General features: G+C 44.5%; 1 protein-coding gene across 4 annotated transcripts in view; it reads left to right on the top strand.

Annotated features, from left to right (window-relative positions):
* Window positions 1-1915: 1915 nt before the first annotated feature.
* The window catches only part of ADGRF5 (adhesion G protein-coupled receptor F5), a 38369-nt gene continuing 21433 nt past the window's right edge, over window positions 1916-18851 (top strand). For 2 of the 4 annotated variants that reach the window (XM_082756700.1, XM_082756699.1), the window contains exons 1-3: window positions 1916-2306; window positions 16787-16933; window positions 17943-18072. In XM_082756700.1, coding sequence (XP_082612826.1) covers window positions 17968-18072 — 105 coding nt within the window. In that variant the 5' untranslated portion in view covers window positions 1916-2306; window positions 16787-16933; window positions 17943-17967. The remainder of the gene's footprint in view (window positions 2307-16786; window positions 16934-17942; window positions 18073-18851) is intronic. The other 2 variants (XM_082756702.1, XM_082756701.1) reach the window with 1 other exon arrangement.

Here is an 18851-nt window from a genome sequence, read left to right as displayed (position 1 = left end):
ACGAGGATTGCATTCCACGTTAGTGTGCTTGTCATTCTCCTGTGATGAAGCATCTCAAACAAGTGTGGTTAATTAGCCTAAAGACAAACTCAGGTCATTTAAACCTCAAAGAAACCCACAGGGCTGAGCAATGGCAGCACACATCAGAGGTGCTCCAAACACCTGAATTAATTGTTCCATCCCTGCAATGAGTTCCTGGTGCTTTGGAAGAAAAGCAATCTTCAGGGGTCTTATTCATCCAGATAAATAGTTTCTGCTTACCACTGGCTGCATGGGGAGTCAGACCAGAGTACGTCAGTCCTTTTGGTATGAAACCCTGCCACCTCCAGCACACTCTCAGCTCTAAATATATTTCTCGAGTCCGATATATAATAAGACATTTCATTACTTCCTTCCTCTGCAGCAGATTAGAGCAAAGTGATTCGGGATTTGCTGTCCCCGGCATGGGCAAAGGTTAAATATTTGCTCTCTGCCAGAATCACCAGCACAACTGAAATAGCCCTTTGCTGTCCCCATGCACGTTAGGGCACTGCAGCTTACTTCACAATCATGGTACCCCTTGGGGACAGGACAGGTACATGGGATACCTGTTGGGTCATCCTAGGGAGCCGTGGCAGCTCATTATTTATGGTGTTTAGAGATGCCTATGAGATGCCCCAGCCAACTTCAGGGCTCCACAGAGCTCGGTGCTGTACCAACTGATTAAACTTTGCCATGCAATGGAAGAGTACAGGAGATAGGAAAAAAAGATAGGGTTCCCATGAGGTCCTGCAAGACTTCCCTAGCCTCTAAAGCAAATTATCCAAACCCAGGTGGAGCTTGCATTTATGCACATAGAGAGGCTGCTGTTAAATATAAGGAAATATGGAACACACTTGTTAATGGAAAGCACTTAAAGGTTGGGTGCACAGTCCAGGCTCCCTCTCCATGTCTTTTTCTCCCTTTCTATGCAAAAAAGTGATGTCACTGAGCACATGAGCAAAGTGCATTTGGCAGTGAAATGCCCTATTGTTCGTGCTTGCTCTTATAGTCACAAATAAGCAATCCAGATGAAGACAACAAAATGCAAAAATAAATTCTTGTTGTGTGCTGAAAGAAGGGTGCTGGTAGCTGTAGAGACTGGAGTCCTATGTTCAATTTTCCGTCTTGAGATGTCCTCAGAAGGGGAGGTCCAGATTCACCCCACTCAGTCCCTGAACACAAGTAAGGAGTGCAGCAGTCCTCAGCTGCTTCTGCAGTCAGGGGGGAGAAGTTGATGCCTCCAGAAAGCAATAAGGATGGGTGGCACGTGCCCCAGGCCACCCAATGGGTTGATGTGGGGCTCTGGTGCTGTGGCATGTTATATTCCAAGAATATCAGAGATGGTGCAAAGCTGGGAGAGCCAAAAGCAAAGCAGCCCTCACAGAATCTTTCATTTCATCAGCATATCCTCTGCACCAGGTCTGAGCCCTGAAGCTCCATCCCAAACCTTCCTGGGGAGCACTCCTTTGGTTAGGGCATGAAAATAGCCCCCAAAAACTAGCTTGACACCAGCTTCATGGGGCAAGGCTCTCTCATGCCAATTTGCAGGGCATCTTAGCACCTTGTAGGCAAGAAAGGCACCATAGCTGAAAGCCTAAAAACACCTACAGGGCTTAGGCTCCAAATCATTGCGTATAGCAATAACTGAGGCTCCTAGAACAGTCTCCCCTATAAGAAAAGACAATTTCTTTCACTTCCAAGCCCCTACTGGCTCCCAAAATGTTTTCCCCGTCTTGACATTACACTCTCCTGTGAGTACCCCCACCCCAGTGTCCCTTCCATCCACTTTCCCCCCTGCATCAGGAAATCACTTCGAAAATATTTCCCAGGTTCCTTCCTGGCCAGAGGTCATCTCCGTGCTTGGGGCCAGCAGGAACCGCTATGTTCCCTGACACAACAAACGGAGAAGGAAGATCTGCCCTGCCCATTTAGTGCTTTTGGGCTTCTGTTTTTCAGCCGCAACTCCACCCCACGCTGGTGGAGAAGGGATCAGATCCCACCGATCACAGGAAAGGGAGGTTGTGGTGCTTGTGGCTCACCAAGAATTTATCACAGGCTGATTTGCTGCAGAAAGAAAAATAAAAGAACAAAGAAAAAAAAAATACAAAACCAACCCTCCAGCCTGACAAGCAACAGCACACACACGAGGTGTGTTTTGAGCTCTGGGGAAAACAAAGGGCAGAGACCGGGGCGGGAGCTGACACTTGGATGGGAAGCTTCCTGCCCAGCAGAAGAGGACAAGTGTGGAAAGGACTCGGATAGGACCAGCACTCCTCGTCCTGCAGGTAGGGGTGATGTGCGTGCAGCACAGCACCTGGTCTCCCTGTGTGCTTCAGCAGCGTGGGGCTGGTGAAGGTGGCTTGGAGGGATGCTCAGGGCCAGATTCTTCGCATGCCCGGTAAACCTGCTGCAGGTGTCTGCTGGGGGAGCTGCGGTCAGAGCGTGTCTTGTTTCGTGGTGATCGGATGATAGGCACCTGTAGGATGCTTTTGGCTTTGCCGTGTAAGAATTAAATCATTCAACATTCTGATAAAGTGCTACTGTCAGTTAGCTTGGCTAGAGAAATGGTGACTGTGACTAATCTAAACTAAACTCGGGGTAAAGAGGGATGTGCATGGCAATACTGTGTTAATCTGGTCTGCATTTATGTCCTAAGGCATGCTACATGCTTTCAGGAAAAAAAAACAAACAAACAAACCAAAAAAAAATCAAACCAACAACAATAACAACAAAAAACTACTGAAATAACAGATTTTTTGGAGTTCTTTTTATGCTTGCAGTGGGCTGTGTCTTGGATTTGCAATGCAGATGGGATTTGCAATGCACGGTACTTTTGTCAGCTGTATGAAACGGTGGATTTGTTTTTTTTAGTGCAACCTTCGATCTCATATTAGATGATGCTTGCTGACAGGGAGGAGGGATTTGGGGCACCCAGGGCTACAGACCAAGACACTGCCATGTGCTGTGAATCTTGCATTTATCTTGTTCCTATTCTTTCCTGCCTGTGTTTTGAGCTGCTAAAACTAAGCCCAATTTTGTGGTGTCGTGCTGGGGTGCTGAAGTGCTGCTCCCAGTGCTCAGAGCCAGGGGGATGCAGGAGGACTTTCTGCTCCTTTCACCCTCATCAATGTGTTATAACCCCAAAAGTTCTCTTCCATCTAAATCCCTCTGGTGCAGCAGCACCTACCAGTTAAGTGATTGGGATTCAGTGAAAAGACAGACATGGTGTGACCTTCTGCAACCTTGTCTCCCTCTCCCCATCAGTGGGAAAGTGATGCTCACCTATGTGGTTAAGGAGCTTTCAGACCTGGGGGGAGAAAGGTCTGGTTTGAATGCTGTAACTCTCGCTTCCAGTGACAGTTTTATGGGAAGCAATAAGATTGTAGCAGACAAGGGAATAGCAAGGGAAAGGATGCTGGGAATCTGACAGCCTGAGGCTCCATTTCTGCTTGATCACTTGCTGCTGCATTTCTCAACCCACAGATCCTCCTTGCATCCAGAAAATTCCTCATCTACTTCTGTCACTTTACCTGTTTTGCGATGTCTGGCAAAATTGTGGAGCAAAATCTTATGCAAAGACATTTAGGGACAAATCTCTAGCATCTGGGTAGCAATGATACTTGACTGAATTCAGTAATGGCTCAGCCAGCCTAGCAGGAACCTGGTGTGAGCATTTGGCATTATTTGACTTCCCTAGAACTTCTCCTCTGAGTTTACCTCCGGTGATCCAGGTTTAAAAAACAAACAAACAGAGAACATGCGTAGGCTCTAGGAAGATATCTTTGTCCTAATCTCCTTGATTATTTTTATTTTTTTAACACCTCTTAGACAGGCTTAATAAAGCACTTTTCCAAGTCTGAATTGGAGACGTGGGAAATTCCTCAAACTAGGCAGAGCTTCCTCTCATTGTTAAAACACAAAAGGCCAGCGCAGCCTTTACTAGATTTCCTTTTTTTAACCCATTCACCCTATCAAGAAGGCCGCTGCCTTGCATGGCAGTGGTTCCTGGTTAGCCAGAAGGAATGAGGGATTACAGTAAGACAGTACAGATGTGAATTGCATCATCTGTGAGGGCATCATTAGCCTTGGGGCTATATGAATGACAACTGAAGTGATTTGCTGCTGAAATAAATCTCCATCCTGTTTGAGAATCACGGCTTTTTAAGGCAGAATGGGATCACTTTACAGCAAAACCAACCTCCTTTCAGAAGAAAACCACCTGCAGTTTTGCACGAAGCAGTCTCTTAGGACGGTCACCTCAAAGATGGGTCCAATTGCCATTCATGAGCTGATCCACAGTAACCACAGGGTTATGTGGAGTTTATTTCTCAAATGATCTTGCACATTGCTCTGTCTGCCTATGGGCAGCTACCACCCATCAGCTAATCTGATCCAGCACCTGCTGTGTGTGGGATCTGACCAGCTTGACCCCCTTATCTGTGTTCAGCAGCATCCCGCCCGGGGGCTGAGCCAGTGCTGGGTGAAGGCAGAAGCTGGAGGGCTGGGATGAGAAAAGTAGGGAGCACAGGGCCACAGTGAGCTGGAGATGTTGCATTAGGAAAGTAGGTGAGATGGAAGACACAAGGTGTACAGAGTCTGTCTGGGAAGGAGTTAACTTTCCTTATTCATCACCTTAAGGTGCTGCAGTTTGGATGTGTTGCTAAAACATGTGTTGATAGCACACCGGTGTTTCTGTGTTGTTGTTATGAGCACATCAGCAGAGTGGAGCACTGTTATTGCTCAACAGTGCTGCACAGTATCGAGACTTTTCTCAGCTGCAGGCTGGGAGGGGACAGAGCTGGGAAAGCTTCCCCAAATTGGCAAAAGGGCCAATTTCATACCATATAATGACATATTAAGTGATAAAAAACAGAGGTGGTGGTGAGCAGGGGGCAGCAGGCAGGGTTATATTGCAAAGTGGCCACTGCATGGAGCCTGACCGGGCATCAGTCTGCTTGGGGGAAGTGGTGAGTGATTGCCTTTACATCACTTACTGGTCTGTCTTTATCTTGACCAATGAGTTTTCTAACTTTTTCATCTTTCTGTTCTCTCCCCCATCCCATTAGCATGTGGGGAACAAGTGAGCTGCAGGCCAGGGTCAACACCCCACAGCAGTATATCTAGCCCACCTTTCAGAGACCTTCTAATGGACCACTTCTGAATTAGCAAGAAGGCTTTTACCAGCCCGGAACAACCCGTTTGATCCTCTGTGTGATCTCAGTCAGCTGACTTACACAAAGTCACGTTCGTTTTAGGAAGAACTCAAAGGTCACCTGAAATTGACTGCTTCTGGCATTGAAATCCTTCCTCCTGGCCTCATTTGCCTGCACGGTATTTCCACAGCTTACACTCTATCAAGCTGATAGCCTAGGGTTATTATGATTATGGTTATTACTACCCCAGCTTCTCCCTAAATGAAGCAGGGAGAGCTCAGACCGTGCTAGTTTGGCACAAGGACAGCAAGGGTCTGCATTGTTGGCTGCTGTCAGCCCAGGCTCTGCTTAACCCCACGTCAGCAGGAGAGAACATGCTGTGGCAGGCTGGGTTGGAGGATGCCTGTGAGTAGCAGAGCGGTATGGATTCCCCATTTAAATCTTATTGCGAAACATTAATTTCCAAATGACTTCCCCAAAAACATAATAGGGCTGTGATCTAGTATGCAATTTACTGTTCTCAGAAATTCTTCAAAAAAGGCAGAGCTTCCCTTCATTGTTCGTGCACAGAGGAAAAGCTGTACTAGAGTTCCTGCTTCAGCTCACTCTTGTGACCACAAACTTGGCCTTTGACAACCGTCAGGTCTAGTGTGTAAAAACCATCTTCATTCCAAAGCCACCCCTACGTGCCTTGTGACAGGCTCTTCACAGCATGGCCCTGATCCCTAAATGGCTTTGCTCTTCCTTCTGGAGGGAGAAATTCTTGCATGGGGTCTTTAAAATCTTGGTTTCCTGACCCAGTTGCTGAAATCCTGGATAAACCTGTGCATGCCTCAAGCCTGTCCAGCTGTAAAACAAGCCTGAGGACACTTCCTTCCGTTCACTGTCTGTCTTGTTTCAAGCCCACAGTTTAAAAAGTCCAGTTGCTCTTTGTAACCACAGGTCTTTAGCTAAGGACACTCAAGATGTTTTGTGCTACTAACAAAAATCTGTCCCAAAAGCTTCCTGCTCTCTTCCTGAATGTCTCATTTCCAGTGAACCTTGCAACATTGAAGTGGCTTCAGCACTGTTTCAGCACTGCATTACCAGACTTGGTGTAGACCTAATCCGTCTGACAGCAGTCAGTGGAGGGTTCCTCTGTCTCTAATGTAAATGCAGATGCTTTTGAGGGTGCTTTGACTTAGATTGCCTGTATGGTCAGTGAAGAGAAACACAGGTGCCTCTGTAGATTTGCCACAGGATATGGCAAAGCATCAGCCTCTTCCCACTGAGGGCAGAGGAGCTGAAGAACATTCCTAATCCCAAAACATCCCTATTTTGTCTTAGACCATGCTTAGACCATGCTTAGACCATGAATTTAGGAGAAACACGTGCAACAGCAACAGTGCAGCATGGGAGACTGGAGTTGTTCCCTGATCATGTTAGGACACAGCTCACCTCCAGTTGCCTGAACTCTCCCTTTCCCTCCAAAGCAAGGCACGGTAGGCGGTGCTGCTGTCTGGGAAGAGCCTCTGGTCCATGTTGTCCTTTGAATCATTCCTGTGAGTTTTGGGACAGAAAGCTGGTTGGCATTGGCTGTGCCAGGGAATAGGGTAACTATCGAACTAGAAAAACCTGACAGAAAAAGACCTCGGGAGGCCATCTACTCCAGCCCTATATTTCATAGCAGGTATTTGTTTAAGCTCTCCCAAGACATCTCCAGGGCCTGAGAAATGCCACTCATCATGATTCTACGTTGATGACATTAGGCCTTGTTCTCACACCTAATGCCAGTGATGAAGATCATTGAAACACAGAATCGCAGAATGGTTTGGCTTGGAGGGGACCTTAAAGCCCATCCTGTTCCAGACCCATGCCATGGCAGGGACACCTCCCACCAGCCCCATCCAGCCTGGCTTCAGGCACTGCCAGGGATGGGGCACCCAAAGCTTCTCGGGGCATCCTGCAACAGGGCCTCACTGCCCTCTGAGTGAAGAATTTCTTCCATATATCTAATCTAAACCTCCCCTCTTTCAGTTTAAAGCTGTTACCCTTTGTCCTACCACTACAACCCCTGTCAGAGTCCCTCTCCTGCTTTTCTGTAGGCCCACTTAGGTGTAGGCACAGGAAGGCTGCTGTGAGGTCCCCCTGGAGCCTTCCCTTCTCCAGGCTGAACAACCCCAACCCCCTCTGCCTGTCTTCACAAGAGAGGTGCTCCAGCCTCTGATCCAGATGAAAGAACTTGGATGATTCTGAAAACATCATAGATATATGTAGCCTTCACAGAATTTAAACAGCAGCACTATTTAGTATTTCTGAGTTATGCTGCTCTCTGAAAGACAGACCGGTACAAAAATAATTAGGCTGGAACTAAGATTAGTCAAACAAAATTTAATTAATTTTCTTCTGAGGGTTGATCATTAGAGAAGGGAGATACGGACAGCAGAGACCTGGCTTCCCTCATCTGGGAGATTTTCCTCCATTTACGTGATTTTGTGCCTAAAACATGGATGCTACTTTGTGCTTGTACATTTGTACAGTTGCTAGGTGTGACAGGCCAGGCCTTACACAGGAAATGCCTGCTGTCCAGAGCAGGGCTGTATAAACTCCAAATGGCTGACACCTGCACAGCTTGCAGCAGCTTCCTACACAGCGGGCTGCACTTGCAGCAAAAACAGGAAAAAAAAATCAAGAGGTTAATAAAACGAAACTAGCAGGAAGCATGCAGTCATCAGACTTTCTAGTACTTCAGTACTTTAGTACTTCTATAGAAATAACCTGTGGCTGGCCTGACTTAGGGACCTAATCCAAAACTCATTGACGGCCATCGAAATTCCACTTTGACGGATGTAGTTAGGCCTCAGTCTTTACTCTGTAAATACAGGAGTACATGGATACTCCCACCTTCCCTGTACCCACACACAGCTGAGCTCCAAATCTATTGCTTCATTAAAGCTGGCTGTGAGGTAGGCCTGCCGCTGATAACTGCAGATGCTCCGAAAAGGATGGGGAGGTGAAGGGAAAGTTAATGGCCACATCTCTTCTCCCATAGCAGCCATCAGCAGTGAGCTACTGCCTCCAGATAGGCACCTTTCAGAACATCCAGCATACAGCTACATGCAAAGAGCTACAACACAGACTTGCATTGTTTCACATTTTCTTTTTGTTGTTTTTATTTTTACTTTGTTTCTCCTATAATGCTCCAACAAGGAGCAGGAGCCTTTAGATGGAGCTGGACAAAGCCTCCTGAGCAGAGGGGAGAAAGAAATGCCAGGAATAGGTCAAGAATTGGGCAGGGCTTTCTTTTCCCAGGAAGGTGATGATTGAAATGCTTTTTCCACTTTGGTTGGAGCTACTGCTATTTTCAGCTCTGAATATCAAAGCTCGTGGAGCATTCATCTCTTCATTTGTGACTGCCATGACATCTGTTTGTGCATAACTAACTCAACAAAAATAAAAATTGCCAACACCTGAAACCTGTACCTCCATTCAAGCCCCACACATCCTTTAGCATAACCAGCTACCTCGACCCCCCGCACCATGCTAGGCACAAAACTAGAATGTCACAGATAAAGTATCTCAGCCTGTTTGAGTCCTTATCACTGAGCTGTTCGATGTGGAGTCCTTGATTAATTTGTGTTTATTTCAGTTTTGTTTTCATTCAGATGTGTTATCTAAGGTTAGCGCAATTTCCCCCACCCCCCTTTTCCCTTTTAGCCAACTCTCCCATGAAATATTGTTGTGACTGGGTGTGTGTTTCTTAAAGTCATTGTGTGCTTTATGTCTGAAACAAACATCGTCTGATCATCCAACTTATTACGCACTCCCCAAAGGTCAAATTTTAGGCATAAAATAGAAAGTTTGTGTTGTGGCTGAGGACGAACAAACAAGACAGGCACTAAAAACAAGGTTTTTAGCCCCAGAGATCAAGTCTGGGAAAAAAAAATAAATAAATCTCAGTGGCTGTTTAAAAAGGGTAAAATTCAGGGCAACTATGCAGCTAGATTATCTTATGCCAGCCCCATATCTGCTCTCTTCACACCTTCTCATCATTAGCATCTCCTGCTTCCTCTCTCCATGTGTCCTTCATCTCCACAGATCTCCTGGCATCATAAGCCTTTCATAAGAAATGCCTGAAGGGAGAAAGAGCTATTTAAGCCACAGGAAAATGATGGTGCAGGGAAATGGAGTTTAATTCAGTTGAAAAAAATATATGTATATAACACAAACGGAAAGGTGAAAAGCAGAGCAAGTGGCAAGGAGGTGGGATGACTGCTGTGCTAGAATGACATAGACAGCCTAGACAACATTTGGGGAATATAAAAGCAATATGTGCTGCTATGAGGCCATGGAGAACTTGTGTCATCCAGCTTGATAAATAAGAACCAAACCTGACCCTAAAAGGTGTGCTCACCTCTGCTTCTGCTCGGACTGCCACCAACTCCCCCCAAGAGGGACCACATTCCCAGACACAGAATACAGAAATGTTTCAGCCATCAGGAATAAAATACCACTATCTTGGATGGCTGCATCAGGATGGATAATTCTGTGTATTCTAACACAGAAATGCTTGCTTCAGCTTATACTTCTTTGCTTTCATAACCCCTTGCCAAAGAAGCCACTCCAAAATCAGTGCTTCTTCATTCCTCCCCATCAATTATTTATTTATACATATTTTCTAGCTCCCCCCAAGCCTTCTTTTCTCCAGGCTGAACAGTCCGAGCTCTCTCATCATCCCTTGGTACAACAGATGCTCCGGCCCCTTAATCATCTTCGTATGCCCATGTCTGTCATGTACTGGGGAGCCCAGAACTGGACAGTGTGCTTTAGATACACCCAAAACTGGGAAATCTCAGTGCTAACTTTGGTATCAAATGGAAGTATTGCTCAACAGGCTCTAGAAAGGAGACATGGCTGGGCAGTCTGAGAGAGGCTACCTAAAATGCCTGCCTGTTAGAGAGAAGAAGGTGGACACCTGGGAGTGGGACAAAAGGTGGAATAAGCAGGGACCTACTGAATGAATAGAGATCTGAGCTCAGGACCCTAAGCAATGCGCCATGGGGCTGTGTGTCTACAGAAGCCGCCTAGCCACCAGACATGAACCACTGAACCCTGCTGCGAGGGTCCATAAAAACCACTGAACCCTACTGCAAGGGTCCATAAAAACCACTGAACCCTACTGCAAAGTCCATAAAAACCACTGAACCCTGCTGCAAAAGTCCATGCCAAGAATATGTTGTTCCTGCCTCAGGTACTACCCAGGTGCCTCTGAATCATGCACACCATAGAAGCCATGAGCAATGTGGACACCATCTCCCTGCCAAAGATGGAGCCATCTGCTCTGGAGAAAAGTTAGTCTTCAGCAAGCCTTCCCTATTCAAACACCGTGAAATGGCTGCAAGTGCCAGTGAGGTTTGTTACCTAGCCTCATGATAGAGGAAGGCCAAAGACCACCATTAGTGGGGCAATGTCCCAGGCAGGTCAGCTAACCAGCACCCATGACGGGGCTAATGTCTTGTCAAATGTGGCAGAGTGTCTCACCTTCTTCCTTCCCTGAGCTAATATTTAGCCAAAAATTATTGCAGTTAATGCTTATTCATGTCAGAATACCCTCACTGATCCAGCAGATTGCTGTTCTGCCCTGATGAGCAGTAAGTCCAACTGCTAACCTTTCCCAGAGGGAAAGGAAGAGGCTGGTTGGTACTCTTCATTCTGTATGGAAGTGCTCATGAAAAGCTCTGTCTGCTGTTCTCAGAGCATCAGGACTGCCTGAAGGATGTGGTACTTCAGCCATTCAACTGGGCAGTTTTCTGTGCTATCTGTCTGGCTGAATGGGTCCTATTCCAGCTGCTGTGCCTTGCAAACTTGAGTCTTGGGACGTTTTCTTCTTCTTGCAGGAAGTCCTGCTTGGTCACGGTACAATTTGAGCCTGTTCTGCTGAATGCTAGGAACAAATTAATTTTCATTTTCCATTTAGACTGAGTATGTAAAAGGGTCATGAGTAACTCATAGGAAGGCTTACGGAGGAACAGAGGAATTTAAAGTTGTAGGCCAAGATGGAAAAGTGTTTTCTTTGTAAACAAGTATAGAAAATGTGACATAATGTAGACAAGGGAATGAATAAGAGCTCTTCTCTGGAAATATCTTATCATGTGGGAAAAAAACCCTTGATAAGGATGTAGATGCAGTTCAGCACCTCTGTGCTTGAACTGGGGGGAATGTTGTGTTGGAGTGATCCAGAAGGGAATTTCTGAATGTGCCTAAGGTGGAAGTAGCAGAGTCCAAACACTGCCCTGAGAACCCAGATCAGGAAGAGCATGTCTCCCCTGAATCTCTTTCAACATAAAATTAGTGCCAACTTAAACTTCATTTATTACACAGAAATTAAAGTGTTGCAGAAAAAAAAAAAAAAAAAAAAAAAAAAAAAAGGTTATTAGAAGGTAAATAAGCTGTCTACCTTATGCCCCATCCTACAGACTGAGTATTCTTTATTTAGCCTTTATTCTGAGGCAGAATAAAGGGCTCTCTCCCATGTCAGCAATTCTTTGCCTGTTCACTAAAATCTCCACTGAAGGGAAATTTGCAGCTGCCCTGGGAAGCCCAATGAAGTACTTTGAACCTTTCAGCTACATGTTCTCCATAGCCACCAACATATTTGTCTTTGCTTCAGACTGTGTGGTTTCATGTCATCCTTCACCTAGCCAACACCATGAACATTCATGTAAATCCCTTACAAAGTGACATACTGTTACTGTGTCCTCAGCTGAATGTTCTCTAAACCAAACAACCTTCTACCTGTCCTCATAGGTCATGTTCCACTCGTATCTTAGCATTCACATGGATCTCCTTTGGATGCTGTCCAATACAGCAACATCCAGACACAGCACTACAGCCAAGGCATCAACAGCACCAAGTAGTTGCAATCTTGTTACCTTCTAGATCTTAAAGTAAGAATACTCATTAATAAACCTCAGAATGAGGTTACCCTTATTTTCTATAACATCACACTGAGTAGATTTAAGTAGCAATATGCTAGGACCCCCCTCCAGATCCCTTTCTGCAATAATGAGGTGGGAAAAAAACATATAAAGTTACATGAGAGAGATAAGAAATGAAGTCCCAGACATTTCTAGATGCCCAAAACCTTTTGTCTCAAAGTAATCTGTCCATTAATTTATTTATGACTAGGATTCACTCTGGCTCTTCATTTGTAAAACACATTTTTAACCATGCAAAATTCCGACTTAAGAATAGTAAGAATGGCAAATACTGTGAGAACCTGCAGCGTTGCATTCAGCTTCTGAGAGGCTTTGCTGTCCTTTTGTGAGTTCAGGATCCAAGTGGCAATGGGATTTGATTACACAAATTGCTGAGATGCTGGTTAGACTCTAGAGATGAGACTTACTGAAGTGTCAATAGCCATGACAGGAACAGAATAAAGTTGGGTGAGTCAAGAGGGCTGTGTCTTGTTAAATTCATTTCTAGGTTGTTTCCACAGCTACTTTTGCTTTGAACTATCTCTCAAGTACCTATGTGGGAACATTACCCTGGTCTATTTTGTTCACATCAGATGAAATGTATTCATCTGCTGTTGTAACAGCACATTCCCAGTAAATTACTGCATCAGCTTAGCTCTGCCTTGTTTTGGATGAGTGCTCCTCCTTCAGAACAGATATCCTCTAACTCACCCTTTGCTTGATTTTCTCAAAGTGCAGCCTCAGATACTTAAAGTACAAGTGCTCCAGGGCTGAAACGTCAAAACTTTTAACCCCAGGAAGTTAACAGTTCCTGGCAACATGACTTTATATGACGAATGAGTACAGGAAAGAAAAAAGAAAAAAAAAAAAAGGCAGATGATTAGGGCATCCCTTTGTGGGGGGATACCATGGGCATACCATGTTGATTATGTAGCTAATGTTCTGACATTGTGCAGCTTTCATGCTCTCCTGCAAATCTTGCAAACCAAGATTTCTCATACCTTTTAAGCTGCAATTTGATGAAATACTATTTTGAGCAGAAACCCTATCTTAAGGAATCATTTCTCCTTGCTGACTGCCACCCATCCCTACGACACAAGGTGCTGTTAGTTAAAATTGTTTGAAAGCCACCGAAGGAAAACAAACAAACAAACAAACAAAACAAACAAACAAAAAAACTCATGCTGAACCGCTTCCCAGGGCAGAAGGGACAAGGTACCCATCTCACTCTCCTGGCCCCTCGTGCCCTCCTCTCTTCCTTCCTTTCCTCTCCCCTGCCTGGGAGCTGCTCCTCTCCTTACCCAAGCCTTGGCACTCACTGTGCCCTTCTCTGAGCTGATTAAACTCGCTCAGATGAAAGCAAGGTAGATGCTTTGTTTCTGGTTTGCATTTCTGCAGGGCCAGGGAGTTAAATCAGCTCAGACAAAGGCCTGGAAAGAGCGAGCACATGGTCAGCAGTAAAACCCCTCTGAAGAGGCAGAGGTGGTTGCACTTAGCACTGTAGATGTAGCCTCTGTTTTCTGTTTGTTCAGATTCCTGAACCAGTTTGGGTGGGGATTAAACTGGATCAGTGCCACTTCTCAGAGGGAATTTGCAGCCACATACCATGACAACCTCAGAACCTTCCATAAATACAAAGGCTCTATGGCAAACTTTACTAAACTCATTTTGCTTCTTGGTACCACCAAGGGCAACCCAAACTATGCCCAGTTACAGCCATCCCTCCTGTTCCCCTGCAAGAGCCAATTTCAGTTAGCAACTAGACCCTATTGAAGCCGTTGGACCAGCTCTCATGCCACAACCCTTTAATTTGGGAATAGAGAAGTGGGAAAGGGATGGCACCTCAACAGGCACCTTGCTGACTTGGTTTGTTTGCATTTCCCTTATGTGTTGTGGCAATGTGAGGCCTTTATGGCTTGACTTAATTGTCTTCCTTGGAGACTTATGCACCTTTGGGATCCCCATATACATCCTGCCTGGCCTTCAGATGCTGTATGGTGACCCTGGAGATCCTGGGCCATGTCTGCCTCCTCCATGTGGCTATTGTTCCTCCTGTGTTTCTTACTAGAAGTCAAGACCTCCACAGGGAACATTTCCAGTGTTGCGGGGAACAGGAAATCTTTCCAAGGACTTTCCAAGCTGCTGAATAAACCACTGGCTCAGAAAGTCCTCCACAACACAAGGTTGGACTGATGTCCCCTCTTTGTGCAGGGAGTTCCTGGATCTAGATTGGCTTCAAGGTAGAAACGTAGATAACACTGCAGAGCTTCCCCTGGTTTCTGGGAATTTCCTACTTCTTCCCCACCATTCACAGTGGTGGTAATTGTGCAGCTTCTCTGAGGGCATCAGTGCACATCCCTAGTGCCCGTCAGGTCCAGCCTGACACAGGGAGCATGCTGCCAGCTCAGGCAGGAAAAAAATTTAGTTTTGTTCTAGGTTGTTTAAATCAAATCCACAAATATTTTGCCATAGCTGCAAAGCACGATTTTACTGTTTTCAGTCCTCAATACCCTCTTTTTTCTTAGAACAAAGCAGGTTAATAGCAGCCCTGGAACAAGTTAGTCCACTTGACAAAGTAATCTGCAGATAAGATGCTGACAGACTGAGATCAGTGCAGGGGAAAACAATGCATGCTACCTTTTGAATGGTATCAGGAAATTTCTCCTCTTGAAATGCTTTGTGGTTTTTCATCAGCGGAACCTCTGGTCAGCCTCACACTTGAAAATCAAGCCCAGGCTCTGGAGGCAACATGCTTTCTGGGTGGCAGTTAGAAGTTCGGGTAATTATCCTTGTTCCTGTGTCTCAGTTTCCCTTTGAGGGAGGTCAGAATATCTGGACTGTAGCAGAAAGCTGAGGATGTTTAAGATGGATCTAGTTAGAAGACCACTTTGAATCACCTATAAAGGTAAACCCTTCTGTATCGCTGTCTATCATCTCTATTTTCTAAGATATTTGGGATGGTAACTGTTGTGCTGGGTGGATTTGCGAGAGAGGGTGTAATTATTTTGCAATGTTTATGAAAGAGGAACTTAGAGAAGTAAAAAGGAAGTCATACAGATCACCTGTGTCCTGGTTACAGGGAGACTTGGCTGGTCACCTCTAGAAATCTTCTGCATTTTAGAGCTAGCTTTAGACAACATTTTTCAGGCTGAATGCTACAGAAAAGGAATTTGGTAGCCAACCCAGGCTGCTTTAGCTCACCAGGGCTTTTTGAATTGAAGACAGTTGTTGCTGTCCAGGAGATAGTTTGTACGCCTCATGGTGAATCTGTCCACATAGCTGCTGTTTTTCTAACTGAATATATTATATAGATACTAGAGAAATTGATCACTGAAAAATTTATACCAATTCCCTTTTTCAGCAAGAAATTAAATGAAAAAGGGGGACATCCACACTACATGAGAAGGGCATTACTATTTTTCCCCATTTGCAATTAGAAATATCAAATTTGATAGTCTTCTGGCTTTCTAGCCATTGGTTTGGGATTTTTGGACTTTTAACTGGTGATTGAACTTTGAATAGCAGCATGGTTCTTATTTACGTAAGTTTCCATCTATATAGTTTATTGTGCACACAATTAATAGGTACTTAGTCTCAGCTACATGGTTGCACAAAGGATGTATTTGAAAATAGAGGCTGACCCACAACATTTGAATATGAATGCAAGTTTGCAAACTGTGGAAAGATACATGCAAAACTGTAGCAGATGCTGTTTAACCTCCTCATAAACTTTGTTTTTAATTACCTTTTTTCCTTGCTATTGTCTGTTTTATTGACCAGTTATCACTGAAGTACAATTTCATTGCATGCATTAAGCTAATGTACCATATGCTGTGAGTATAAGCTGCATATACAAAAGCATCGGAAATCTTGGTTTTGTTAGTACTTCTTTTATAAAGTCATGTCATAATCTCAAGGACTTGTGTCACAGCTGATAACTTGGCAGTGTTTCCCTCTTGATCCATCTTGGTCTTGAGGTCTGCTAGGGGCATGGAAGTCTTGATGTTGTCAGCAGTGGATGCTGTCTTCAAAATTGCAGAATAGCCTCTTTTGTAGAATTATGGATGCACAGATGGAGGTGCTCAGGAAACTGAGGAGACACCTATTTTTCCCAACATTTTTTTTTTTCCAGTTCTGACAGACATCCTTCCATTGAACAAAATAAGTATGTGACTATATTTTTTATGGATTTGGCAGGGAGGAGATATTCTGGACCAGTGAGATGTCTCACTTTCTGTTTTTTTCTATATATAAGCAGCCACTCTCGGTCATCTCAAATGTCTAGCATGGTTTTCTGATGTTTCCTCAGACCCCATTCTTTAGTGGTAATAGTCAATTCAGAATCTGTCACAGAATACATAATGTCAGGATCATTTCTTTCTACCTTACACTTACTAGTGCTGAATTTCACCTCCCCATTATATGATGCAGTCACTCTGCACTGTGAGGTCCCCATGCAGATCTTCATGGGCAGACTTTGCTCATGTTTGTATCATCACTTAAAGCTGTCCAGAGTGTTGTATCACTAATTGCTGCCTTTTCCACATCCCTTGAAAACAGAGTGTAAGACACACACCTTCCTGTGGAGCTCTGGTGCTCTCTCTATTGGGAAAGCAAATCCTTTCTTCATACTTTTGTCTCCTCTCTTTTAACCAGGTCTGTATCCAGGGGAAGTCTCACTAGAGATGAATCTCTCTAAGAACCATCTTTGGTGAGAAACTCTAGCAAATGCCTGCAGGAAACCCTGGTCAGTGACGTCAAGTATATTGCTGGGATCATTGCTGTCCTCTCTCCATTCACAAGGTGAGGCTGTGGATCATGTCCATATTATAACTGTATGTTATAACACAGTAGGGTTTTCTGATAAGGAAAATCACAGTGAAGCACCCTTCTACTTGGGATTACCAGCTCTGATATGTGCTGTGGCAGCAGCAGGCAGCCACTGCCAATGTTTATAATCAGCTCGGGAGGTGTTGATTTTTCTGCTTTCACCACCTTTTAAGTCCTGAGACCCTAGCTGGTTTGTATGAACAGTTTTTTCAATACAAAAACAAAACAAAACAAACAAAACCAAAACACATAATTTTACAAAAGCTCATGGTATTAATCAAGGTAATGTTATTAATCAAGTTAACATTACCCACTTGCATGTCATTCAGTACTCTTAAGAGACTTTCCTCAATGATTTCCTTTCTTGCAATGATTTTCAGCCTGCTTGGGTTCTGCCTCTTCCCACAGCTCCCCACTGGCTGTTAATCCTAGAGCTAGAAAAGTGCTTTGTCAGGGAGAGTCAGAAGGGGTATATTCATAGCAAAACACAATTTAAAAAATATTCTTCATCTCCCTTTCCCTATTCCCTCTAGTTACATAAAATGTAATTCATGTACAGCAACATTCCTGGCTATTCCCTCAAGTTCTGGCTGCGAGTTTGCCAGGTACCACTGAGAGGAATATTTGAAGAGCCAAAATCAGGTTGTCTTAGGGCAGATGTATTTCTAGCACCTCACTTGTCCCTGTGAGAAATTTGGTTAAGACTCTGCTTTTTCCAAGCCATTTCTTTCTCTCTATGTTTTGAGTAAGTATAGGTGACATCAACCAACCAACCAAACAAAAAGATATATGAGAGCAATAGTCTAGTGAAAGTGGCAGCAAAATGATTACAGATCTTATTCTGTCCTCTGTCTTAGATGGAGTAAGCAGGCAGTGTGCTGAAAATGCCCCAAAATACAATTTTTTGTAGAGCATGCTGGTACTTACTCCTGTGTGAGTCAGCTGAAAATCTCCTGATTCTTTTGCTTTGTTTTCCTCCCAGGCTGTACAGCAAAGCTGACAACAAAATGCCATCCCTGCTTGCTGCAGCTCTCCACTGCCTGTTTCTACTGGTCACAGCATATTGCCATACACCACAGACCACAAACTTTAACCCAATCAACCAATATGTAGTGAGTATCCTACCCCAGACCCATCGGTTTTCATTTGGTTTCTTCCTGTAGCTGCTATCATTCTCCTTCACAGCCACAAAACCTTAAAGGAAGTTGTTATATGGTCAGGTGGTGAAACTGATCCCAGAGAACCTCTCCAGTGCATAAAATGGATGGAAAATCCAGGAACTGTGCTCTTCTTGCTTTCAGTCTTAAAGCTGCCTCAGGATGAGCTGAGCAACACTTCTGGTCTCTCTCTTGCAAAAGGGATTTAGATTTCTGCTCCCTGGGCTAAGCCTAGGTACCAGCAATGTGAGCGCTGCTCCTGGATAGGGTTGGAGGTAGCCTGGAAGCATCACATTGACACAACTAGTTCAGGCACAGAGGTTCTTACAGGTAGATGTCATGACTTGTGTTTAGATGTTGCACTTCTCAGACTCACTTCGGTTTCCCAGGTTTTCCATAATCTTCCTCAAATACCTCTTTTGCCCCATCAATTACCTGAAATCTGGAAATCTGTTTTGTGCTTTGTCCTGTGTACACGTGTGGTAACAGTTTCTGCACAGAGTCTCTAATATAGCAGGCAAAAGAGGAACAGAAAACAAAGGGATTGACCAAATGGGAGTTAATATAGTCTGTTAAAGAAAACTAGTCTAAAAGTCAACCAGCTCTTGATCAACGATAATTGTTGTTACACCAGAAAATGCTTTGTCTTCTACATTCTAAAACCTATCAAGCCAAAACAGATTCTAACTTTAGTGTTCAGCCTCTGACTTCATAGGACCTTAGCTCTGATGGAC

This window comes from Aythya marila, assembly GCF_965140915.1.
Source record: "Aythya marila genome assembly, chromosome: 3".
Classification (NCBI taxonomy): domain Eukaryota; kingdom Metazoa; phylum Chordata; class Aves; order Anseriformes; family Anatidae; genus Aythya; species Aythya marila.
Note: the sequence above shows the minus strand (reverse complement) of the source record. Positions and strands in the feature narration are given on the sequence as shown.